Source organism: Gobius niger, assembly GCF_951799975.1.
Source record: "Gobius niger genome assembly, chromosome: 22".
NCBI lineage: Eukaryota > Metazoa > Chordata > Actinopteri > Gobiiformes > Gobiidae > Gobius > Gobius niger.
Genome location: NC_136873.1, coordinates 5662268 through 5689016, shown reverse-complemented (window position 1 = coordinate 5689016; position 26749 = coordinate 5662268). Strand labels below are relative to the sequence as shown.

The 26749-nt window shown below is 37.3% G+C and overlaps 1 protein-coding gene across 1 annotated transcript; it reads right to left on the bottom strand.

Annotated features, from left to right (window-relative positions):
- Positions 1 to 1091: 1091 nt before the first annotated feature.
- Positions 1092 to 25204, bottom strand: large1 (LARGE xylosyl- and glucuronyltransferase 1). The gene is made up of 16 exons (XM_079581344.1): positions 25121 to 25204; positions 22903 to 23121; positions 22631 to 22836; positions 20234 to 20398; positions 20079 to 20161; positions 18624 to 18747; positions 16999 to 17170; positions 15881 to 15985; positions 15505 to 15617; positions 13807 to 13932; positions 12269 to 12424; positions 12032 to 12195; positions 10230 to 10386; positions 8801 to 8922; positions 5181 to 5523; positions 1092 to 1300 (listed from the first exon to the last, which is right to left on the bottom strand). The coding sequence occupies exons 2-16, from the start codon at positions 23000 to 23002 to the stop codon at positions 1103 to 1105; spliced, it is 2334 nt and encodes a 777-aa protein (XP_079437470.1). The 5' UTR covers positions 23003 to 23121; positions 25121 to 25204; the 3' UTR covers positions 1092 to 1102.
- Positions 25205 to 26749: the final 1545 nt, after the last annotated feature.

Sequence of the window (26749 nt, the reverse complement as noted above, 5' to 3'; positions counted from 1 at the left end):
AACGACGCCAGCACAAGCCCACCTCTTCATGCACCGTACAGTGTCTATGGTCAACAGTGAGCAACAGTCTTAGTTTTGTGCGTATCGTCCCCATGAGGAAAGGTGTATGGAAGATTATTGTGTCTTCAGATTTTGAATTTAAAACGTCCGTGGATTTTTATACTTGACATATATTTGTCCTGGAATTTCAGTCCTTGTCAGACAGTATATTATTTGCAATTTTCAATTCAAAATTAACTTTTTAACCTCTTAACTCCCACCTGAACGGATCCCATTTTCTCCGGTTTGGCTTTACCCTGATCAAAAAGCTTCTTGGGAAAAAACACCAAAATAGCCACAAAAAATGCAAGGAATTAAACACAACAAAAATGTGACAAAAATTCAACAAAAATAAAAAAAAATCCAAAAAAAATTCAACAAAAATGCGACAAAAATTCAACAAAAAATCACAAAAAACTAAACTAAAAGTGACAAAAATTCAACAAAAATTCAACAAAAAATTACAAAAAATCAACAAAAAAAAGACAACAATTCAACAAAAAGTGACAAAAATGTGACAAAAATTCAGCAAAAATGTTACAAAAATGTCACAAAAATTCAACAAAAAATCAACAAAAATTCAACAAAAATGTCACAAAAATTCAACAAAAATTCAACAAAAATTCAACAAAAATTCAACAAAAATTCAACAAAAATTCAACAAAAAGAAAGAAAAAAAAAACATACAAAAGGTGACACAACACAGCAACAACGCGAGGAAAAAGATCATTTGAGTGGGTCTCAGCTTTCAAATGAGGTGTTCCACAGCCAAAAGAGGACAGAATGCATTTGGTTTAGGCGGGTGGTAAGAGGTTAAAACGTGAATGCATACGTTTTCAACCTTCCAATAGGTCAAAATTCAAAGTAAACATTCCTCTGTACCTCTGTGGGACAAATGTAAGTGAAAATGGGAATGCAACAATTCTGGGCCAGCAAACGGATTAGTTTAGGACGGCTTTAAGAGGGGAATTCAGTGACAAACTAAATTCAAAATGTGTCGACGTGAGAAATCTTCCGTAAACATGTTCTCTGCGTTCCAAATTCGGCGTGGCGGCGGCGGCGGCTAGCTGTTGTTGTCCGCCGTCATGTACTTGAGCGCCGCGAAGCCGTAGCGCCGGGACATGTTCTGCTGGAACTCCTCCTTCAGCGTCTGCAGACAGGCGCGGTACTGCTTGTTGGAGCGGAACTTGGTGATGTCGAAGCTGGGCGCGTGGGGCATGTGGATCATGTAGGCGTTGGGCAGAACCACGAACTCGTACTCCTGGGAAAAACACACAGAGGGTTTTGGGGGCCTGGGTTAGACCTGGTTTAGTTCTAGGACGATAATAAACAAAACAAATGCTGCCCTCAGACCAATTTATGGTGGCCCTCGGCCTCTTGCTGTATCGGTACACATCACCAGAGATGGACCTTTTTATTTGAAATGTAATAATTCTATACAATTCTAACCAAAAACTACATTTCGTTGCGAGACTGAGCTGGCATGACGGTTTGAAGCTTAAATAGAGGTATGGGGCACAATTTAAAGCAGTGGTTCTCAACCTTTTAGAGCCGCGACCCCCATTATAACAGTTAATTAGGATCGTGACCCCCCACCCGGGTCAGACCATGGGAAAAACAGGGACATTAACCCGTTAACTCCCGCCTGAACCGAGCACATTTTCTCCAGTTTGGCTTTACCCCAGTCCAAAAGCTTCTGGAAAGAAGCTGAGACGAAAACAATGATGGAAATGTGACAGAAAAGTGAGAAAACATTGACAAGAAAGTGACGAAAAATTGATGAAAAAATGATGAAAAAATGACAAAAAAATGACAAAAATGTGAAAAAAATGTGACAAAAATGTGACAAAAAAAATTGACCAAAAATTGACGAAAAACATAACAAAAAAATGACAAAAAATGTGACAAGAAATTGACAAAAAAATGACGAAAAAAATAACAAAATAATGACAAAAAATTGACAAAATGTGACTAAAAAATTACAAAAATGTGAAAAAAAAATGTAACAAAAAAATGACAAAAATGTGATAAAAATGTGATAAAAAATGTACAAAAATGTGACAACAAATGACAAAAAAATGATGAAAAAGTTACAAAAATGAGTTGAACACCCAACCAAAAAGTGATGAACAAAAAATCTGATGACGTGAGGAAAAAGATCCTCTCGGTTCAGGCGGGAGTTAAGAGGTTAACCTATACAACTCTTAAAAAACAAAGAATAACAATGGCTAAAACAAAAATGAATTAAATTTAGAACAAATAATGGCACCCTGGTAAAATAACATGTACGCTACGACACCATAATAATAATATTACAATATATATTTTATCTATATGCTCTGGCGACCCCCCAAATTTGTCTCGTGACCCCCTAGTGGGTCCCGACCCCCACGTTGAGAACCCCTGATTTAAAGGTTAGTGCTAGATCGTGTGCTCCGGAGGGACGGTCTGCTGTGATTTTGTATAGATCTATGAGTTGGTTTGTCTAAAAATACAAATAATCCTAATCCTTAAGGTTAACCCCTTAACTCCCACCTGAACCGAGCACATTTTCTCCAGTTTGGCTTTACCCCAGTCCAAAAGCTTCTGGAAAAAAGCTGTGAAAATAGCGACAAAACTGAGAGGAAAACAATGATGGAAATGTGACAAAAAAGTGACGAAAAATTGATGGAAAAAGTGGCAAAAATGTCACAAGAAATTGACATTAAATTTACGAAAAAATGACAAAAATGTCACAAAAAAATTACAAAAAATTGACAAAAAATTGACAAAAAAATGTGATAAAAAATTGACAAAAATGTGACAAAATGTGACGAAAAAATGACAAAAAATGTGATAAAAAATTGACAAAAATGTGACAAAATGTGACGAAAAAATGACCAAAAATGTGATAAAAAAATGTCAAAAATGTAACAAAAAAATGACAAAAAATATGATAAAAAATTGACAAAAATGTGACAAAAATGAGTTGAACGCCCAACAAAAAAAATTTGGAAAAAAAATCTGATGACGTGAGGAAAAAGATCCTCTCGGTTCAGGCGGGAGTTAAGAGGTGAACCATTTCCTTGGCCCTAACCCTTAATTTGTGTCATGATATCTCACGTTTTCACAGCAGACTGTCCCTCCGGAGCAGACGATCTAGCACTAACCCAATTTAAACCTCTGCTAGTCGAAGGTGTTGCGGCACTAACTACTGATCCACGGCCCTTAACCCCGTGTACGCTTCAATATACGGCCCCCCATGAAAAAAAGTTTGGACACCCCTGCCTTAAAGGGACTATAGGGAGTTTAAAAATGTTAAAACCAAGTATTTTCCTCCTACATGCTCCAGCCATGTCCTAATGTGTAGAATGAGCTCAGATCTGCCTCTAAAATCCTGCACTGTCGCTCAAAAAAGGTGTCACTTCGGGTCTGAATTGCCGTTATGCACGAGGTTAATATAGAAGCTGCAGTTACGCATATGGCCTGAGGTGGCAGTAGTGAGTGTAAAATGGCCAACTTGCATCCAGCCCCTTTAAAGGAGCTATCCCTGATTTTTTTTTATTTTCTGTCATTGGAATAAAATGTGCTTTGTCCTTTAGTATATGGTAAAAGCAGACATTTATCCCCAAACACGGGTTTTAAAGCCTTTTAAACAGTTATAAAATGTCAGGCTGGTAGGTATTTTTTATAGTGAAGGGACAGTTTTCCTCTCTGAAAGTTGTGAAACTTGGTTTAAACTCAGTCCCTGTGACGAATTTTAATGTGTAATGTGTTAATGGATCTTCAACTATAGCTATACACACAATCTACACAAGGATCTCCCTAGTATTTAAACACATATCCAGCCCATGTGTCCGAATAAAGGACTATTATTTGTGCCAGTGGACGATGGTTATTCCAGGTTAGCCCCGTTAGCTTGTTACAATCGCCTACAGCTCATTGTTGATGAAAAGTCCACAATAAACCACAAATGCATCAGTGTGTGATCATCTCAAAGGCTGCTTTATATAGTTACTGCTTTATTGACGTTGTTTTTGCATAATATTTGTTTTCACAGGACTTACACACAGACTCAATAAAGTTGTGTTGGGCAGAGAGAGATGTCAGTGCTTATGAAATGGCACTGACAGTAAAACAGTAGGTGTCAGTAGTAAGCCCTGCTCTGTACCCCCATCCAACACCCCTCACTCCCCTCCACACGCTGCCTGTGATGCATTCAAGTGACAAAAAAGCGCAAAAATGTCACAAGAAATTGATAAAAAATGGACGAAAACATGACAAAAAAGTGACGAAAAAGTAAAAAAAAATTTGACAAAAAAAATGTGATAAAAAAAAATGTGATAAAAAATTGACGAAAAAATGGCAAAAATGTCATAAAAAAATTACAAAAACATTACCAAAAATTGACGAAAAAATGACAAAAAAGTTACAAAAATGACAAAAAAATTGGACAAAAATGTGACAAAAAAGTTACAAAATTTGACAAAAAATGACAAATTGACCAAAAAATGCCAAAAATGTGATAAAAACTTGACAAAAACATTACAAAAAATTGACAAAAAAATGACAAAAAAGTGACCAAAAAGTTACAAAAAATGACAAAAAATGACTAAAAAATGACAAAAATGTGATAAAAAATTGACGAAAACATTACCAAAAATTGACGAAAAAATGACAAAAAAGTTACAAAAATGACAAAAAATTGGACAAAAATGTGACAAAAAAGTTACAAAATTTGACAAATAATGACCAAAAATTTACCAAAAAATGACCAAAAAATGACAAAAAAGTGATAAAAAATTGAAAAAAACACATTACAAAAAATTGACAAAAAAATGACAAAAAAGTTACAAAAAATGACAAAAAATTGACAAAAAATGACCAAAAATGACAAAAAAGTTACAAAAATGACAAAAATTTTGACAAAAATTTGACAAAAAATGACAAAAAAGTTACACAATTTGACAAAAAATGACCAAAAATGTGACAAAAAAGTTACAAAATTTGACAAAAAATGACAAAAAATGACCAAAAAGTTACAAAAAATTAAATGTTTTTCCCACCAAACTTCGACACATCCAGGAGGGTTAAAATATCGACCAGTGAATGTAGTTATGTGTCTTGGATTTTCTGTTGTTTTTTTCCGTGCTTTTCCTCACCTGTGCGTCCAGCTCCATGATGTGGGCCACCTTGTTCCAGCCGAAACCCACGAAGCGGCGGTCGTACTCGGGAGTCGAACTGGAGACCATGACGTACGGCTCAAAGTCGGGCTCCCACTGCACGCGGTACGGCGTGGTCGACGTGCGCCACTTGGCGAAGTTGGTCGGAGCGTGGCCTTTGGTCCAGACGTGATACCTGAACGTGAAGAGCGTCCCCATGTCCAGCTGGGACAGCAGCTCGGCCTTGGACTTGGGGAAGGACAGTCGGTACCTCAGTGTCTCGAAGGCAGGGACCACCAGGGCCTTCTTACTGTGGGACATGTCCAACTGCAACACAGACCTCCTGCAGACAGAGAGAGCAGAGGGGTGTGAAGAACCAGGACCATTTCTGGATACTACAAAAAGTAAATATCAAGCATTGGCTTAAATGACTTGAATGGAGGAAATGTATCTTGTTTTCAGCGGTTTTCACTCATTTAGACACTTTTCCTGATCGGACCGAGTTTGCTTTGCTTGTTTGAGGACATTTCAGACCAGTTCTAGGGTAAATCTCGCTTGAAATAAGAAAGTAAAATTGATCAGCTGCAAAACAGACGATTTCAGATTTTTGATTTTCATTAAAAGCTTTAAAAAAAATCTTGTTACACATGGAAGTTGGAACCTTTTTAACCTCTTAACTCCCGCCTGAACCGAGAGCATGTTCTTCAGTTCAGCTTTACTTGGGTAAAGCTGAACTGAAGAAAATGCTCCTGTAGGCCAGTGTAACACCTCATTTGAAAGCTAAGATCTTTCTTTTTTTGTCATTTTTTTGTAATTTTTTTTGTAATTTTTTGTAATTTTTTTTTAATTTTTTGTAAATTTTTTTGTAATTTTTTTTGTCGTTTTTTTGTCATTTTTTTGTCATTTTTTGTCATTTTTTGTCATTTTTTTGTCATTTTTTTGTCATTTGTTTGTCATTTTTTGTCATTTTTTTGACATTTTTTGTCATTTTTGTCATTTTTTTGTCATTTGTTTGTCATTTTTTGTCATTTTTTGTCATTTTTTTGTATTATTCTTTTATTTTTTTTTGTCATTTTTTGTCATTTTTTGTCTTTTTTGTCATTTTTTTGTCATTTGTTTGTCATTTTTTGTCTTTCTTTCCCCATTGGCAAAGAAAATGACCTGAAATAAGGACAAAATGTATCGAAACGAGTCGGAAACATCTCAGAACAAGTGAAATAATCCAGGACAAACGCCCAAGAACTTCTTAACTCATCAAAACAACTAAAATTTGGATTATTATGCTCAAATTGAGATGTTTATACTGATCTAGTTAAATGCTTTTTGCAGTGTGGGAAGGGTTTGGGCCACATAAGACATTTCTTAGCGTGACTGCCAAGGGTTTCAACATTTTCTCATGATACCAAGTCTCGAGAACCATGTGCAGAGACGGAATAAATGCAATGTGAATTAGTGCTGTGATTGATGACTGATGAGAACAACAGTCTCTGGATTCAGAAGTTCTAAAAAAAGGTCTTCCTCTTCCGATTTTGCAAGCAAGAACACTCAATGAGGTAAGAAAGTAGGGCTGTTCAATTAATCGAAATTCGATTACGATTTCGATTACAACAGTAAACGATTACAAAATTAGCATAATCGCAAAAAAATCGATTATAATTATTTTTTTTCAATTTTCTTTTTTTTCTCTTTTTTTGTTTTTCAAAAAAAAAAATGTTTTCAATTTTTTTTCCTACTTTTTAATTTTTGGATTTTTGTCTTTTTCTGCTGGATTTTTGTCACTTTTTTGCTGGATTTTTGTCACTTTTTTGCTGTTTTTTTGTCACTTTTTTGCTGTTTTTTTGTCACTTTTTTGCTGGATTTTTGTCACTTTTTTGCTGTTTTTTTGTCACTTTTTTGCTGTTTTTTTGTCACTTTTTTGCTGGATTTTTGTCTTTTTTTTTGATGGATTTTTGTCTTTTTTTCTGCTGGATTTTTGTCACTTTTTTGCTGGATTTTTGTCACTTTTTTGCTGGATTTTTGTCACTTTTTTGCTGTTTTTTTGTCACTTTTTTGCTGGATTTTTGTCTTTTTTCTGCTGGATTTTTGTCACTTTTTTGCTGGATTTTTGTCTTTTCTTTTTGATGGATTTTTGTCACTTTTTTGCTGGATTTTTGTCACTTTTTTGATGGATTTTTGTCTTTTTTCTGCTGGATTTTTGTCACTTTTTTGATGGATTTTTGTCACTTTTTTGATGGATTTTTGTCACTTTTTTGATGGATTTTTGTCACTTTTTTGATGGATTTTTGTCACTTTTTTGATGGATTTTTGTCACTTTTTTGATGGATTTTTGTCACTTTTTTGATGGATTTTTGTCACTTTTTTGCTGGTTTTTTGTCACTTTTTTGCTGGATTTTTGTCTTTTTTTGTTGGATTTTTGTCACTTTTTTGATGGATTTTTGTCACTTTTTTGATGGATTTTTGTCACTTTTTTGCTGGATTTTTGTCTTTTCTTTTTGATGGATTTTTCTCTTTTTTCTGCTGGATTTTTGTCACTTTTTTGATGAATTGTTGTCACTTTTTTGATGGATTTTTGTCACTTTTTTGATGGATTTTTGTCACTTTTTTGATGGATTTTTGTCACTTTTTTGCTGGTTTTTTGTCACTTTTTTGCTGGATTTTTGTCTTTTTTTGTTGGATTTTTGTCACTTTTTTGATGGATTTTTGTCACTTTTTTGCTGGATTTTTGTCTTTTCTTTTTGATGGATTTTTCTCTTTTTTCTGCTGGATTTTTGTCACTTTTTTGATGAATTGTTGTCACTTTTTTGATGGATTTTTGTCACTTTTTTGATGGATTTTTGTCACTTTTTTGCTGGATTTTTGTCACTTTTTTGCTGGTTTTTTGTCACTTTTTTGCTGGATTTTTGTCTTTTTTTGTTGGATTTTTGTCACTTTTTTGATGGATTTTTGTCACTTTTTTGCTGGATTTTTGTCTTTTCTTTTTGATGGATTTTTCTCTTTTTTCTGCTGGATTTTTGTCACTTTTTTGATGAATTTTTGTCACTTTTTTGATGGATTTTTGTCACTTTTTTGATGGATTTTTGTCACTTTTTTGATGGATTTTTGTCTTTTTTTGATGGATTTTTGTCACTTTTTTGATGGATTTTTGTCACTTTTTTGATGGATTTTTGTCATTTTTTTGATGGATTTTTGTCACTTTTTGGATGGATTTTTGTCACTTTTTTGATGGATTTTTGTCATTTTTTTGATGGATTTTTGTCACTTTTTTGATGGATTTTTGTCTTATTTTGATGGATTTTTGTCACTTTTTTGATGGATTTTTGTCACTTTTTTGATGGATTTTTGTCACTTTTTTGCTGGTTTTTTGTCACTTTTTTGCTGGATTTTTGTCACTTTTTTGATGGATTTTTTTAAAGGCAACAAATAATCGTTTGAATAATCGTGATTTCAATTATGACAAAAATAATCGTGATTATTATTTTTTCAATAATCGAGCAGCCCTATAAGAAAGAACCCTAGAGTGCCAGCTAAAGACTTACAGAAATCAACAGCTCTAAAAAAAAAGGAGTTTGGCCATTGACCCGACCCCCATCTATCGGAGCGTGGGAGGGCATCTGGCTCACCTGAGGTACTCGTAGAGGCCGTACATGGGCAGGAAGTCGATGTCGGACAGGAACATGTAGGGCGTCTGGACCTCCCTCATGGCCACGTTGCGCAGCAGGTTGACGGGGTAGAACTGTCCCTCCTGGGAAAGGATTCGTTTAGGTCCAGTTCATAGAGACACGCACAGTTTTTCATTGGACAATTTCGGCCCGCGAGACGATTTTAATCCGGACGGCGGATTGTGGAGCACAAATTCCAGAGTGTGTAAAAAAACAAAAACAAAAAGGCAAGTCTCTAGCTCGCTTCCTGGGCGGAGTTTTGAAGAAGAAAAAAATAAAAGAAGAATAAAAAAGAAGAAGAAGAAGGAAAGGCAGAAGAAGGAGAAGAAGAAGGAAAGGAGGAGGAAGAAGGAGGTAAGGAGGAGGAGGTGGAGGAGGAGGAGGAGGAGAAGAAGTAAGGAGGAGGGGAAGAAGGAGGAGAAGAAGAAGAGGAGGAAAGACAGAAGAAGAAGAAGAAGGAGGAGGAGGAGAAGGAGGGGAAGAAAGAGGAGAAGAAGAAGGAGGAGAAGAAGAAGGAGGAGAAGAAGAAGAAGGAGGTAAAGAGGAGGAGGTGAGGAGGAGGAGAAGAAGTAAGGAGGAGGGGAAGGAGGAAGAAGAAGGAGGAGAAGAAAAAGAAGAAGAAAAAGGAGGAGGAAGAAGAAGAAGAATGCGGTAAGGAGGAGGGGAAGAAGGAGGAGAAGAAGAAGAGGAGGAAAGGCAGAAGAAGAAGGAGGAGGAGGAGAAGGAGAAGAAGAAGAAGAGGAGGTAAGGCAGAAGAAGAAGGAGGTCAGGAGGAAGAAGAAGGAGGGGAAGAAGAAGAAGAAGGGGGAGAAGAAGAGGAGGTAAGGCAGAAGAAGAGGAGGAGGTAAGGAGGGAGAAGGAGGAGAATAAGAAGAAAAAAAAGGAGAAAAAAGGAGAAAAAAAGAAGAAGAAGAAAAAGAATGTGGTAAGGAGGAGGGGAAGAAGGAGGAGAAGAAGAAAAAAAAGAAGAAGAAAAAAGAAGAAAAAGAAGAAGAAAAAGGAGGAGGAGGAAGAAGAAGAAGAAGAATGCGGTAAGGAGGAGGGGAAGGAGGAGAAGGAGAAAAAAAAGGAGGAAAAAAAAGGAGAAAAAGAAGAAGAAGAAGAGGAGGAGGTAAGGCAGAAGAAGAAGAAGAAGAAGGAGGAGGTAAGGAGGAGGAGAGGAGAAGAAGGAAAAGGAGAAGAAGAGAAGGAAGAAGAAGAAGAAGGAGGAGAAGGAGGAGAAGGAGGAGGAGAAGAAGAATGAATAAAATAACCAGAATGCTCACTACTATTCCACACATGTCCAGCAGAGGGCGCAGTACAGAAGCTTCCACAGTAGAAGCAGTCTAATCTGTGACATAAAAGACTGATGTTCTTGCTCATTAGGTCCTGAGCAGCTAAAAGGCGTCACCTTGTAGACGATGTGATACCCGACGTTGGCGCGGCTCAGCAGGACCTCCGAGCCCTGGGCGTAACGCAGGAACTGCTGCGCCTCCGCGTCCGACAGGTACAGGGCCAGGCTGATGGGACCGTCCCAGTGCTTACAGATGGCTTCTAACATCTGCAGCCTGCAAGAGAGGAGGACACGGCTGAACCGGGACCCAACCAGGACCAGGGCCGGTCTAGAATAATTTTTGGAAGATCGCATTTTGAGGGACTATTTTCTAGCAGATCACTCCGCCACCGCGTAGTTTATACAACCACGAAGCTGATGCTGCTCAAATATAAAGTCTTTTAAATACAAAAGGGTTAAAATTATTCTATGGACACAGACATTTATATGGTTAGTCTGGCGTTACAAGTGATTTGCCTCAGGTGCTCTGACTGTTTTTAATGCAGGCTAGCTGATACCATAGAAATGCGCTAGCCTTGCATTAGCCTAGCGCCACGAAACTCTTCAAACATAAGAACTGCATAAATTACAACAACAAAAAATATCTCCAGAAATTAGCAACACCCTGGATAACTAGGAAATGAGGCCCTATGTCAAAAATCCTGAAACATCCCTTTAATGCCGACTTAACTGTGTGAATAAACAAGTTTGACGAAGATGAAGAAGATGGAGCTCGTTATAACCTACTCTGGACACACCTGTTCTTTATTCTTACCTAACGATAATGTCACGGAGAAAAAGAAGCGCGTTTGGCTACGTGGACAGGATTATATACAGTCTATGATTCAACCTTCCTAAAGAAGAGGCCACTCCCGTCAGAAGTTGTTTTTTTTCTCCGGGATTCGGCGACTATCAGCCAAAATATTGTTTTCTGTGACTGTCACTGATGGATGTTTGGTGAACCTTCACCAGAATCAAAGGATTCTGGTGAAGGATGGATTCACTTTTATAACCAACGCGAATCCCATAATGTAAACAGCGATGGACCAGAGCGGTGAGTCAATCCAAACGCGGGTTAGCTTGTGTGTTAGCATATTAGCATGTGTGTTAGTATATTAGCATGTGTGTGTTAGCATATTAGCTTGTGTGTTAGCATATTAGCTTGTGTGTTAGCATATTAGCATGTGTGTGGTAGCATATTAGTATGTGTGTGTTAGCATATTAGCTTGTGTGTTAGCATATTAGCATGTGTGTTAGCATATTAGCATGTGTGTTAGCATATTAGCATGTGTGTTAGCATATTAGCATGTGTGTGTTAGCATATTAACTTGTGTGTTAGCATATTAGCATGTGTGTTAGCATATTAGCATGTGTGTGTTAGCATATTAGCATGTGTGTGTTAGCATATTAGCATGTGTGTTAGCATATTAGCATGTGTGTGTTAGCATATTAGCTTGTGTGTTAGCATATTAGCTTGTGTGTTAGCATATTAGCATGTGTGTTAGCCATTTATGAAGCTGTGTTGCAGATGTCAACTCCTTATAACTGCATCGTGAAGCAATTTCACTTATTGCTGTTTATTTATATTACGGTAAAGTATGAGCGGAGAGAGGGGGCGGAGTTAACTGAATCGAAGCGTTTTGTCTTCCAGGTTTGAAAAATACCTCCAGAAAATACTTATATTTATCACAAAAACGAGTGCTCCATAGTGGTAGAGGTACAATATATCATATAAATGCCTATACTTAACTTTGGACTGGCTAAAATAGCAGGATACAGATGCTTTAAAAAATCCCGGCATTAGTATTTAGTCAACATTAATTATTGTGAGTCACCCCCACTCTAAAACAAATCTAACCCAGGTCTAACCCGGGCCGTACCGGTCCATGGACAGCTGCGCGACCAGCGTGACGTCGGTGCGGTCCGGCGAGGGCGTGTAGTCGTAGTGCAGGTAGTACAGGTGAGTGCGGTGGACGGTGAAGCGCTCCCGTCTGAACTCGTAACACGGGTCGTCCTCGTCCAGCTCCGACAGGGTCCTCTGCAGCTGAGGACGGAGACACGGGGGGGGGGGGGTCAGCTTTCACCGGAGAACCCTGGCGGGGGCGGGACTCTCTTACCTTCTCGGTGTTGAGGTCCGGCTCGCTGGGACACCCGAACAGCTCCCGCCGCAGCAGGTTCCCGTCGTACTCCAGGAAGGTCAGGTACAGGTTTCGGAAGAACTCCACGTGCTTGTTCTTCACGCGCAGCTTCTTTGGGGAGTTCCAGTGGATCACCTGCAGGGGGAGTTATAGTTTCATTGCAGAGCAGGGTGGGATCAGAGAAGTGGGAAGATGTTTTAGTTAGGGGGCGCTGAGGGACAGAATTCACCCCCAAAATACTTTTTCTGTGCATAAATCCTGTTTATTAACCTCTTAACTCCCGCCTGAACCGAGAGCATTTTCTCCAGTTCAGCTTTACCCAAATCCTGTAGGCCAGTGTAACGCCTCATTTGAAAGCTAAGATCTACAAAACTACTTTTTCTGTTGGGCAGTCATCTCATTTTTGTACCTTTTTCGTCAAATTCTTCGCATTTTTTCGTCAAATTCTCATCACTTTTTTGTCAATTTTTTCCTCAATTTTTCGACAAATTTTGCTCACTTTTTCGTCAGTTTTTTGTCATTTTTTTGTCATTTTTTTGTCAATTTTTCATAAATTTTTTCTAAATTTTTCGTAAAATTTTTCTCACTTTTTTGCCACTTTTTCACCAATTTTTTCTCAATTTTTCGTTAAATTTTTCTCACTTTTTTGTCAATTTTTGTCATTTTTAAAAAAAAAAATTGTCACTTTTTAATCCATTTTATTTTCTCAATTTTTTGTCTATTTTGTCTCAATTTTTTGTCAATTTTTTTGTCAATTTTGTCTCCATTTTTTGTCAATTTTTTGTCACTTTTTCATCAATTTTTTCTAAATTTTTTATCAAATTTTTCTCACTTTTTTGTTCATTTTTTGTCCATTTTTGCCAATTTTTTGTAATTTTTTTGTAAATTTTGTCACTTTTTCATCCATTTTTTTCTCAATTTTTTGTCAATTTTTTCTCACTTTATTGTCCATTTTTTGTCCATTTTTGTCATTTTTTTGTAAATTTTTTGTCCATTTTTTCTCAATTTTCCATCCATTTTTTCAAACTTTTTAGCAAATTTTTTGTCACTTTTTCGTCCATTTTTTTTCAATTTTTTGTCAAATTTTTGTCATTTTTTGTAAAAAAAATTGTCACTTTTCGTCAATGTTTTCTCACTTTTTTCACATTTTCATCCTTGTTTTCATCTCAGTTTTGTTGCTATTTTCACACCTTTTTTCCAGAAGCTTTTGGACTGGGGGCAAAGCTGGAGAAAAAGTGCTCGGTTCCGGTGGGAGTTAAGGGGTTAAACAGTATTTACAGCCAAGTTTGAGTAAAAAAAAAAGATCTCCATTGTATAATCGGATGCACAATATCCCTCTGTCCCTTCGCCTTTTCTGTCAGCGTAGTATTTACTCTCCAAGACAATTAATAAGTTAAAAAATCGCAACTTGCTACGACACCTGCAGTTGCGCTTATGGCCTCTAGGGGCAAGAGTTACTTAGAACAGCCGGTTGAGACGGCGTAAAAGCGATAACGATTTTAAGGATTTCTCTTCACCTTCAGGTCGGAGACGTCCTTGTAGCATTTCTCGGAGCGCGTGTGGTCCGACAGCTGCACGTTCCAGTAACACGGGAGCGGGTAGACCATGAAGGGGTTCTGCTTGATCACCGCGTTAAAGATGTCCTGAAGAAAACACACAAATACACAATAAACAAAAACAACAATATTTACCATTTACAAGGGCTGTTCTGGTTGTTTGTTTGAGGACATTTCAGACCAGTTCTAGGGTAAATCTCGCTTTGAAATAAGAAAGTAAAATTGCCAATGAGATAAGAGCGATTTTCTTGCCCCTTTGGCAAAGAAAATGACCTGAAATAAGGATGAAATGTGTCGAAACGAGTCAGAAACATCTCAGAACAAGTGAAATAATCCAGGACAAATGCCCAACAACTTCTTAACTAGTCAAAACTACTCAAATTTGAATTATTATGCTCAAATTGAGATGTTTATACTGATCTAGTTCAATACTTTTTGCAGTGAACACACAGTGGCATCTCTCTTCATTTACATCTAGATAAACACAGTCTTATTTCAGAAGGAATAAATCAACCGAACCAAATTAAACTAATTTATAATTTAAAAAACTCAAATCATTAAAAGTAAGTGCTTAAAGAGGGGGTATTATGCTTTTTTCAATCACATAGCACCAGTCTATATCACACTACAATGATGACGAAACCTTCTGTTGGTCTGTAAATGCAGTAAATTACCGTAAATTCTCTCGGCTGGCGGAGGCAAATTAAAGCCGGTCTCTAAAACAGGCCGGGGCTTTTATTAGAAACTATAGCTGTAGAAATATTCCCCATGTTAGGAATTTGTCTCATACTGGTGTAAATGAAAACTCACGTGCAGGAAGTAACAAACGGGAACCCGGGCCGAGAGGGGGGACGCTGTGGAGGAGCTGATCCGAGCGTAACTTTGACACAGATTTAGCCACTTTTCAAACCTCCTGTGACGATATTTGGAAACAGGGCAACAAATGTTGCGTGACCCTCCAGGGTTTTAATAAAATCTCCATCGCGTCTTCAAAGCACGTCCAGCTGCTCCGTGTGCAGGTCAGTCTCACGCCTCAAAATAACTCCTCCCATCAGCGCGAGCGTCTCGTCTTCTCTCGGGTCAGTCTCATGATCGATCACAAACACAAACGCTCCGTCTAAACTCGCCTTTTACACGAGATAACAACAAATAATCCGGTCCTTGGTAAAAACGAAACAGAAACCTGCAGTGACACTGATGTCAAAGCTCCGCTAACAGCAACGAAACACTTCCTGTTGTCCCGACAAAATAAAAGGCGTCAATGTTCCAGCCGCTGGGAGAGGGTTTGAAATGTTCATTAATAAATGAACCTAATATTTTAGGTGCAAATGGACACAAATCTCGTTTTTCTTTGTTTTCCTGGTCGTCCGTTTGGCTCAAATAGAAATAAAGGCCTGTCTCTAATTGTGGCCTGGTTCCAATAAAGGCCTGGTCCCAGATGCCCTTGAGTAAATAAAGGCCCCGGCCTATATTAGAGCATTTACGGTATCACAAAATCAATATTTAGTCCCACCCCTACTGCCAGGATCAGGAAGAGGAAGAGTTCCAGAGCGGAGGAGCAGATGTGGTCTGTGCTTCAGCTTCAGCTCGGGCCAAATAAATACTGTATAGTTGTTGTAGTAGCAGCACTAGTAGTACTAGTTGTAGCGGTAGTAGTACCTGATCAGCCAGGGAGGTGGACAGCATCCCCATGAGCTCCCTCTCTGCCGTCAGCCTCCACATCTGCTCCCAGCGCAGCTTCCTCAGACGATCCAGCAGCAGCAGGATCACGCCTGGACACAAAAGAGTGAAAGATCCGACGTTAAACCCGAAAATCCCGAGAGGAGACGGGTCAGCACCAAGCCGCTTCCTCGCACGGCTCAGGAGTTGAAACATGGAGCTGAAAAGCACCGCTCCAGCCAGTCCCACTCTCCAAAGGGTTCTGAAATCCTAAAGGGACTGACAGTCATTAGTCCCAGTGTTAAAGCCCCTTCTCAGTGCAGGGCGGGAGCAGTAGTAACAAAAGTAGTAGTAGTGATAGTAGTAGCTGCAGTACCTGTATTGAAGCCCCTCCCCAAGGCGGGCCAGGGCCGGTGGTTCTTCCACAGATTTCCTAAATACCAGTCGCTCTGGTTCTCCACCAGACCCAGCACCTGCTGAGCTGCACAGACACACAGACAGTATGAAAACACTGGGGTAGGGCTGCTCGATTATTGAAAAAATAATAATCACGATTATTTTTGTCATAATTGAAATCACGATTATTCAAACGATTATTTGTTGCCTTTAAAAAAATCCATCAAAAAAATGACAAAAATCCGTCAAAAAAAGACAAAAATCCAGCAAAAAAGTGACAAAAATCCAGCAAAAAAAGGACAAAAATCCATCAAAAAAAGAGAGAAAAATCCAGCAAAAACTGACAAAAATCCAGCAAAAAAAGACAAAAATCCAGCAAAAAAGTGACAAAAATCCAGCAAAAAAAGTGACAAAAATCCAGCAAAAAAAGGACAAAAATCCATCAAAAAAAGAGAGAAAAATCCAGCAAAAACTGACAAAAATCCAGCAAAAAAAGACAAAAATCCAGCAAAAAAAGACAAAAATCCAGCAGAAAAAAGACAAAAATCCAGCAAAAAAGTGACAAAAATCCATCAAAAAAGTGACAAAAATCCAGCAAAAAAAAGAGAAAAATCCTGCAAAAAAATGAGAAAAATCCATCAAAAAAGTGACAAAAATCCAGCAAAAAAAAGAGAAAAATCCTGCAAAAAAAAGGACAAAAATCCAGCAAAAAAGTGACAAAAATCCATCAAAAAAAGAGAAAAATCCATCAAAAAAGTGACAAAAATCCATCAAAAAAGTGACAAAAATCCATCAAAAAAGTGACAAAAAATCCATCAAAAAAGTGACAAAAATCCATCAAAAAAAGAGAAAAATCCATCAAAAAAGTGACAAAAATCCAGCAAAAAAAGAATTTGAAAAAAAAAAAAAATGAAAAAAAATAAATAATAAAATGAAAAAAAATAATAATAATCGATTTTTTGCGATTATGCTAATTTTGTAATCGTTTACTGTTGTTATCGAAATCGAAATCGAATTTTGATTAATTGCACAGCCCTACACTGAGGAGACTTCAGGTACATGTCAGTACTTGTTGATGTTTGTGCGATGACCTCTGACCTTTGAACTTGTGGAACACGGCCCAGAGCTCGGCGATGTCGGTGGCGAAGGTGATGTCCGTGTCCAGAACGATGACCTTCTGCAGAGCGGAGGGCAAGGTCTTCGTCAAAACCAGCTTCATCAGGCCGTAGATGCCGGAGTAATGTTTGTTGGGAATCCACGAGACCTCTGACTGTCGAAAGAGCACGAGACAGGGGTAAGACCAGGACCAGGACCAAGACCAGGACCAAGACCAGGACCAGGACCAGGACCAGGACCAGGACCAGGACCAGGACCAGGACCAGGACCAGGACCAGGAGGAAAACTCAAAAACAGCCCTGGACTCTGACCGGCCCGGCCCAAATGAGCGTGATTGTGACACTTCCACAAAGACATATTTTAACCTGTTACCCCCCGCCTAAACCAAATGCATTCTGTCCTCTTTTGGCTGTGTAGCACCTCATTTGAAAGCTAAGACCCACAAAACTGACCTTTTTCCTCGCGCTGTTGCTGTGTTGTGTCACCTTTTGTATGTTTTTTTTTGTCACTTTTTGTTGAATTTTTGTTGAATTTTTGTTGAATTTTTGTCACATTTTTGTTGAATTTTTGTCACATTTTTGTTGAATTTTTGTTGAATTTTTGTCACATTTTTGTCACATTTTTGTCACATTTTTGTTGAATTTTTGTTGAATTTTTGTTGAATTTTTGTCACATTTTTGTTGAATTTTTGTTGAATTTTTGTCACATTTTTGTCACATTTTTGTTGAATTTTTGTCACATTTTTGTTGATTTTTTGTCACATTTTTGTTGAATTTTTGTTGAATTTTTGTAATTTTTTTGTTGAATTTTTGTTGAATTTTTGTTGAATTTTTGTCACATTTTTGTTGAATTTTTGTCACATTTTTGTCACATCTTTGTTGAATTTTAAATTATCTTTTCTATCATTTTTTGTTGTGTTTTTTTGTCCGTGTTTTCCTCATGTTTTCATGACAATGACAAAAATGTGACAAAAAATGACAAAAAAATGTGATTAAAATATGACAAAAAAATACAAAAATGTGACAAAAATGTGATACAAATGTGACAAAAAAATGACAAAAATGTGACAAAATGTGACAGAAAAATGACTAAAATTGGATAAAAAATTGAAGAAAAAAGGACAAAACTGACAAAAGAAAGACAAAAAAATGATAAAAATGTGACAAAATATGACAAAAAATTACAAAAATGTGATTAAAATTTTACAAAAAAAATACAAAAAATTTACGAAAAAATGACAAAAATGTGACAAAAAAAAAAAAGACAAAACTGACAAAATGTGACAAATAAATGACAAAAATGTGATTAAAATTTGACAAAAAATAAATAAATAATTTGACAAAAAAAATGACAAAAAAAATCTGATGACGTGAGGAAAAAGATACGTCTCCAGTATCGGACCCCTAAAATCCATATTGGTCGGGCCCTAATTGTCGGGTGGCAGAGGGAACCACAGTCGTAGGCCACAAATACCTAATGAAAGTGGAGAAGTAGACGACCACATGCATGCGAGATGTGCCACGAGAATAAACCTTTAGCTACAGCAATTCCTCGCTCAAAGTACAAAAATCTGAACTTTTTCTGTTTAAAACCGGGCTGAAGTGCACCTTGAGCTCGTCTCCGTCGTAGAAGTTGACTCTGACGGCGGGGACCATCCAGGACGTGAAGAGCGAGGACAGGATCTTCTGTGCGATGGAGTCGGTGATGAAGTGGAAGTGCAGAGGGTTCCTCCTGGACACACACACGGATCACAGGAGAGGTCAGTGGTGCCTGGGTTCGACTCCCAGGCCTTGTGGGGTCAAGTCTAGGCTCATTTAATCTACATGAGTGCATCCAGGGAAACAAATCAGATACAGAGCTATATCTGTAATTAACCCCTTAACTCCCACCTGAACCGAGCACATTTTCTCCAGTTTGGCTTCACCCCAGTCTAAAAGCTTCTGGAAAAAAGGTGTGAAAATAGCAACAAAACTGAGACGAAAACAATGATGGAAATGTGACAAAAAGTGACGAAAAATGTATGAAAAAGCGGCAAAAATGTCACAAAAATGTCACAAGAAATCGACAAAAAATGACAAAAATGTGACAAAAAAATGACAAATATTTGATAAAAAAATGACGAAAAAATGACAAAAATGTGACAAAATATGACAAAAAATGACAATAAATGACAAAAAATTACAAAAAAATGTAACAAAAAATGACAAAAATGTGACAAATGTGACAAAAAAAATGACAAAAATTTGACAAAAAATTACAAAAATGTGATTAAAATTTAACCAAAACAATACAAGAATTTGACAAAAAAATGAAAAAAAAAACAATGACAAAATTGTGACAAAATGTGACAAATATTTGATAAAAAAATGACGAAAAAATGACAAAAATGTGACAAAATATGACCAAAAAATGACCAAAAAAGACAAAAAAGACAAAAAAAATGACAAAAATTGGACAAAAAAATTACAAAAAATGTGATTAAAAATTGACAAAAAAAAAAAATGATTAAAAAATCACAAAAATGTGACCAAAAAATTACAAAAAATGACCCAAAAAAAAGAAAAAAAAAAGAAAAAAATGTGATTAAAAATTGACAAAAAGATGACAAAAAACTGACGAAAATATGATAAAAATGTGACAATTTTTTTTTACAAAAATGTGACAATTTTTTTTTTTTTTTACAAAAATGTGATTAAAATTTGGCTAAAAAAATACAACAATTTGACAAAAAAGACAAAAAGACAAAAAAATGACAAAAATGAGTTGAATACCCACCAAAAAAATGGACAAAAATCTGATGACGTGAACAAAAAGATCCTCTCGGTTCAGGCGGGAGTTAAGAGGTTAATACAATTTCAATCTCATTGCAACTCGGACAAACAAATAGAACTGCATGCGGCAGCAAGACAAGAGGATCCTGTGAACTTAAGTGTAAAATAAGGGATTCAAACGATCAGGACCATGTGGATATTTGAGGAGCCTCCACAGCATCCAGGAAAGGCCTCATTTATCGTTTTTATCATTAAAACAAATCGAAAATCGAAAACCGAGGAGGTCCTGACCTGTGGAACAGCACGGACTTGACCAGCGTGACCACGTCCCGGCTGGCGTTGTACCCGGCGCAGACGATGGCCACGTGGATCGTCTGAAAGAGAGAGAGACGCGCTCGATCCCGGCTCATTCGTGAAACCATCTCACCAGTGTGTGAACCTCTCACCTCACACTTGTCCACGACGGGCTGCTGGCTGCAGTCGGAGCCGTTGGCCCCCCGGTGGGCCCCCCGCAGCCCCCCCCGCAGGGCCTCGCTGTCCCCCGTGCCCTCCTCGGACTGGGCCTTGCCCCGACTCCTGGACAGGGTCTGGCTCCGGGTCCGATTTGAGATCTGTTTGAGGCGACACATGTTTTAGCGTAGGTATCGGAAAAGAGGGTGCACTACAAAAAGTAAATATCAAGCATTGGCTTAAATGACTTGAATTGAGGAAATGTATCTTGTTTTGAGCGGTTTTCACTCATTTAGACACTTTTCCTGATCGGACCAAGTTTACTTTGCTTGTTTGAGGACATTTCACACCAGTTCTAGGGTAAATCTCGCTTGAAATAAGAAAGTAAAGTTGATCAGCTGCAAAACAGACGATTTCAGATTTTTGATTTTCAATAAAAGCTTTACTCAAAAAAAAAAAAATCTTTTTGTTACATTTTGTCATTTTTTTTGTCATTTTTTATTTATTTTATAATTTTTTTGACATTTTTTTGTCATTTTTTTTCTTTTCTTTTTTTTTTCTTTTTTGTTATTTTTTGGTCATTTTTTGTCACTTTTTTGTCACTTTTTTGTCACTTTTTTGTTATATTTTTTGTCATTTTTGTCATTTTTTTGTCATTTTTTTTGTTTTGTTTTTTGTCATTTTTTGTCATTTTTTTTGCCATTTTTTTTGCCATTTTTTTTTGTCATTTTTGTCATTTTTTGGTCTTTTTTTGGTTATTTTTGTGTCATTTTTTTGGTCATTTTTTGTCATTTTTTGGTCTTTTTTGGTTATTTTTTTTGCCATTTTTTTTTTCTCAAAAAGTTGCATCTTTAAAGTACAGGTATTGAAATGAATGCAACCATATCTGGCCCTGTTTATACATATCTTCACTGCAAAAAGTGGATTCTAAGCAAGTAAAAAATGTCTTAGTTTAAGTAATAAGTTCTTATTTTTTCCCTAAAAAGTAATAATGTTTTGCCGAGCAAAGTTTTCTTGAGAAAAAAAAATCTTATTTTAGGAAATAAAATCTGCACTGGAAAAAATGCCATCTTATCTTGGAAAAATAGCTTGATTTGTACTTGAAATAAGACTTTTGATGCTGATTCTGACTAGGTTTAGACTCGTCTTGAAATAAGATTGCCAATGGAACAAGCATTAATTTGCGTAAAATAAGACAAAAAAAACCTGAAATGAGACAAAATGGTCAAAGACAAGAAAAATCTGTCTAGTTTCATTGGCAATCTTGTTTCAAGACGAGTCAAAACCGTATCAAAAGCAGCATTAAAAGTCTTATTTCAAGCACTTTTAAGTCATTTTTGTCTAAGATAAGATTTCATTTTTTCCAGTGTGGCCATTTCTTGTTCAGATATATTTGCTAAAACATGCTAATTTTTCTTGTAACAAGAAAGAAAAACTTTTTGAATCTTCTTCAACTTTAGACAAAGAATATTTTTTCTTATTTTAAGAAAAACTAAGATCAACAACTCTTAATGTAAGAACTGATTCTCACAGAGAGATAATACATTCCATTCTTTAAAGTGGGCGGCTCGGTCCTGGGTTCGATTCCCACCAGGACGGGGCCTTTCTGTGTGGAGCATGTTTTCCCCATTTCTACCACTAAAAACATGTACAATAGGTGAATCCTCCAGCAGGTGATTCTGACCATCAGCCTGGCTCCACATCATGGAGACGGGTCTTAAATATTAGTATTTATTAAGAACATTTTGCTCAAAATTGTGAGTAATTTAGAACATTTTACTTACTATTATTTTCATTATTATAAATGTATGAACTCACTGTAAATACCTGACACCTGGTGCATAAAAAAAAAAAGAAAAAAAGAACATTTTGCTCAAAAATGTGAGTAATTTAGAACATTTTGCTTAAATCAAGCAACATTTAAGTAAAATACCCACTAAATTCACTAAATAAGAAGTTTTCCTTAAATTATTCCATTTTCTGAGGACATTTTGCTTAAATTTAGTGTTTCTTTCTTGTTTTATGATGAGAAAAATATTCTAGGAAAAATAATTCTTAGCAAGAAAAAAATGCTGACCCCATTGGCAGAATGTTTTCCTTTAAAACAAGAAAATGTCTAATTTTAAGATTTTTTTTCCTTGTTTTCAGGAGGGCACTTTTTGCAGTGTTGTGTACAGTTTTATAATTTCCGGCTACAAAAGGTCAAGATGGGTGAACTGCTGCACCCCAAAACACACGAGGTCAGCGGCAGGTTCAATAATCCAATGTGCAGAGAGAAACTTATCAATTTTGACCCAAGTTTTCGCATAACGTTGCCAAAGGAAGAGTCCCAAAAGAACTTGCCTGACACAGAGGGGATCATAGAACATCTGTTGAAAACACTCCAGCCTCACCTCATGGTTCTGGTCTGGACTCTGGTTCAGCTCCTGGTTGAGTCCGGTTCTGGCGAGGGTCTTGGGAGCCCGGCTCAGCTCCCTCCTCAGGGCGCGGTTTTCCTCTTCCACGGCCCGGACGCGCAGCTCCAGGGCCTGACGCTCGCCGGCGCCCTCTGCTGCCGAGGAGGACAGAGGCTCCAAGGGCGTCAGCGAGAAGGACCTCACTGGAAACCAAACAAAAATGGCCGTCACGTGGGATCGTGGCTTAAATACTTAGATTCCGTCCGTACCCTGGAAGCCCACGGCCGACAGGTAGATCCAGGCCAGGGCGGGTACGAAGAGCACAGCCAGCGCCGCCAGCAGCCGCCTCCTCCCGCGGCACACGCCCATGATCCCAAAAATCAGTCTCCCATGATCCTCAGGGGCCGCGGGAACTCAATCTCCCATCATGCAGTGGGACTGTTCAGGATGTGGATGGGAGAAGGTCGGATCCAGGACGTGGCATCGCTCTGGAGCAGAAGAAAGTTTACAACGGTGAATCGAGCAAAGCGGGTACGGACAATGTATTGAGATATGTCATTATTGTGAGACGCGTATTGTATATGAATATGATAACGATACGAATGTGATGATGTGAAAAAAATTCAACAAAGATGTGACAAAAATTCAACAAAGATGTGACAAAAATGTGACAAAAACTGAACAAAAATGTGACAAAAATTAAACAAAAATTCAACAAAAATGTGACAAAAACTGAACAAAAATGTGACAGTTTTTGTCACTCCGCTTCGCGTCGGGGTCCAGTTCGCCCGGTCGGTGCTTATTTTCCTGATAATGACCAGCGTTCTATACATTATCCCGCTTATTATACGGCCATTTGCCAACTGAACACACACAACATAAACTTCGTACACTTTTATGAAGGTCGAAAGGTTTATTTAGTGACATCCGCGACAAATAGTTCCCAAAAGTTTGCGCGTTGCTCGGCAACGTTTTGCTAGGCTAGAAGCAGCAAGGCTAGCAGCTAGCCTAGCTGCTAAGCTGAAGGCGCAGTTGGAGGAATGGTGGTGAATCTCTGGGTAAGTTGAAAGTCAGACTCACGCTAACTTCACGAGTGATTCCCCGACTTCTCTCTCAGTGACGGGACAGATAGTGTCGCTGCTACGTACGGGCGGAGTGATATGAAAACACCAACTCCGTTGCCATTGGCAGCGTCATTATTTTTCTCAGAGGTCCTTTATCAGAAAATAATGACCGGTAGAACGTTGGGAAATCCCATTCAAATCAACGGAGCTTCTACTTACGTTGTGAAGAGCCGTATAATAATTTGAAAGAATCTTGGCCTGGACACTCTTGAGATTTTTAATCTCAGCGACAAAAAAAAAAAGTTATGGCACCATTATTAACGGCACATAGTTGCCTGTATTTGTCATTCCAGTCTAGGGCTGCTCGATTATTGAAAAAATAATAATCACGATTATTTTTGTCATAATTGAAATCACGATTATTCAAACGATTATTTGTTGCCTTTAAAAAAATCCATCAAAAAAGTGACAAAAATCCAGCAGAAAAAAGACAAAAATCCATCCAAAAAAAAAAAGACAAAAATCCATCAAAAAAATTACAAAAATCCAGCAGAAAAAGACAAAAATCCAAAAATTAAAAAGTAGGAAAAAAAAATGAAAACATTTTTTTTTGGAAAAAATAAAAATGAAAATAAAAAAATACTGAAAAAAAAAATTATAATCGTTTTTTTTGCGATTATGCTAATTTTGTAATCGTTTACTGTTGTAATCGAAATCGAATTTCGATTAATTGAACAGCCCTGTTCCTGACTAGTTTTGACCGTAGTATTATTATTATCACTATTAGCCCAGAATTACAACATTTTTCCACATTAATGACGTCAGTGTTGATCTTTTGTTTTGCTGCTGAATTTAGAAAACAGGGAAGACCCTGACGGTACAAATGTTACTTTTTACTTTGTTATAGCATCTGTAAACTCACATTATTAACCCTATGAGTTCTCTCCTTTCTTTACTGATTCCAGCAATGGCCGTTACCACAATATTATTGTCTCTGTCCCTTATTGAACAAATGAAGGCTCTGTCCTACAAAATACAATGAAAGGAGTAAAACATACAGTTTACATTTAATAAAATAATAATAATCATTTCAACTGTAAAACATGAGCTAAACACCGTCGTATATCTGTCTTTACCAGCAGAGGGCGCACTATCGCACACTATCACGGTGGATTGGCTTTTTCTGGTAGATCTGCCTCTGCTCCGGGTCTGCAGTTAAACATTATTGAACTGATCCGTTATTCCCGTGAGTGTCGTTGCACAAAACTGTTCATTCACTTAGACAGATGGCGCCATTTCAAAAACGCGAGCGCCTTAAATCTGCGGTCCCGACTTAGCCGCTGCTCCTCCAGTGAGTCTGTGCACACTCAGCCTCCCCAATAGCGGATCCGAGCGGCGGGGAGAAGCTAACTTGTCCGCTCACCTGATGCGGAGGATCACGAGGCGCTCTCAAACGCGCATTAATCCCACAGATCCAAAAATAGACACCCGGGGGAAGACGGAGCGTGGAGCGTCTGGGGCGAGGCGCGTTCAGCCTACCCTTAAACCCGGCGCAGGAGACCCCCCTCTCCGGGGCTCGATCCGCGTCGACTCCTCGGTCCCTCAGCCCGTGTCCAGACGCAGGAACAAAAAAAACGGCCACAACGCGTTCACACGGAGCCCGAACTACGCGCGTCCCCCGTGCGTAAAAAGCCGTGTCAGCGCGCGCGCGGGGTTCAGACGCGCCAGTGCCGTGCCAGACTAGTGTTAAATCTTTGGGGGTGATTTTTTTTTTCCTGTTGTGCACGGCCTCTCCACAGCAGCGTCTTTCTTCCTGGCGTGACGCAAGGACGGGAGCCAATCACAGGGCGGGGATTGTGCGGACGGACCCGGAGAGTCTGGACGCGCTCGTGGACAGTTAACACGAACGTTATATTCATGTCGCTCTGTTGCTACTTTTTTTTTGCTTTTAGATTTGGGTAAAGCCAAACTAGAGGAAAATTTGACAAAAAATGACAAAAATTAGACAAAAAAAATTACGAAAAAATGACAAAAATGTGACAAAAAATTGATCCAAAAATGACAAAAATTAGACGAAAAAATGACAAAAATGTGCTAAAAAATTGACCAAAAATGACAAAAATTAGATGAAAAAATGACAAAAATGTGACAAAAATGTGATAAAAAATTGATCCAAAAATGTCAAAAATTAGACGAAAAAATGACAAAAATGTGATAAAAAATTGACCAAAAAATGACAAAAATTAGACAAAAAAATGACGAAAAAATGACAAAAATGTGACAAAAATGTGATAAAAAATTGATCCAAAAATGACAAAAATTAGACAAAAAATGACAAAAAATGTGACAAAAATGTGATAAAAAATTGATCCAAAAATGATAAAAATGAGACGAAAAAATGACAAAAATGTGACAAAAATGTGATAAAAAATTGATCAAAAAATGATAAAAATTAGACAAAAAATGACAAAAAATGTGACAAAAATGTGATAAAAAATTGATCCAAAAATGATAAAAATGAGACGAAAAAATGACAAAAATGTGACAAAAATGTGATAAAAAATTGATCAAAAAATGATAAAAATTAGACGAAAAAATGACAAAAATGTGACAAAAATGTGATAAAAAATTGATCCAAAAATGACAAAAATTAGACAAAAAATGACAAAAATGTGATAAAAAATTGAACCAAAAACGATTAAAATTAGACAAAAATTAGACAAAAAATGACAAAAAATGTGACAAAAATGTGACAAAAATGTGATAAAAAATTGATCCAAAAATGATAAAAATTAGAAGAAAAAATGACAAAAATGTGACAAAAATGTGATAAAAAATTGATCCAAAAATGATAAAAATTAGACGAAAAAATGACAAAAATGTGACAAAAATGTGATAAAAAATTGATCCAAAAATGACAAAAATTAGACAAAAAATGACAAAAATGTGATAAAAAATTGAACCAAAAACGATTAAAATTAGACAAAAATTAGACAAAAAATGACAAAAAATGTGACAAAAATGTGACAAAAATGTGATAAAAAATTGATCC

Excerpts from the sequence above, each read along its gene's own strand:
- large1 (XM_079581344.1), bottom strand. The coding sequence starts at position 23,002 with ATGGGCGTGTGCCGCGGGAGGAGGCGGCTGCTGGCGGCGCTGGCTGTG. Across the intron at positions 5,524-8,800 it reads GGCCTCTACGAGTACCTCAG|GAGGTCTGTGTTGCAGTTGG; the intron begins GTGAGCCAGATG and ends CTCTGTCTGCAG. Across the intron at positions 1,301-5,180 it reads TCATGGAGCTGGACGCACAG|GAGTACGAGTTCGTGGTTCT; the intron begins GTGAGGAAAAGC and ends TGTTTTTCCCAG.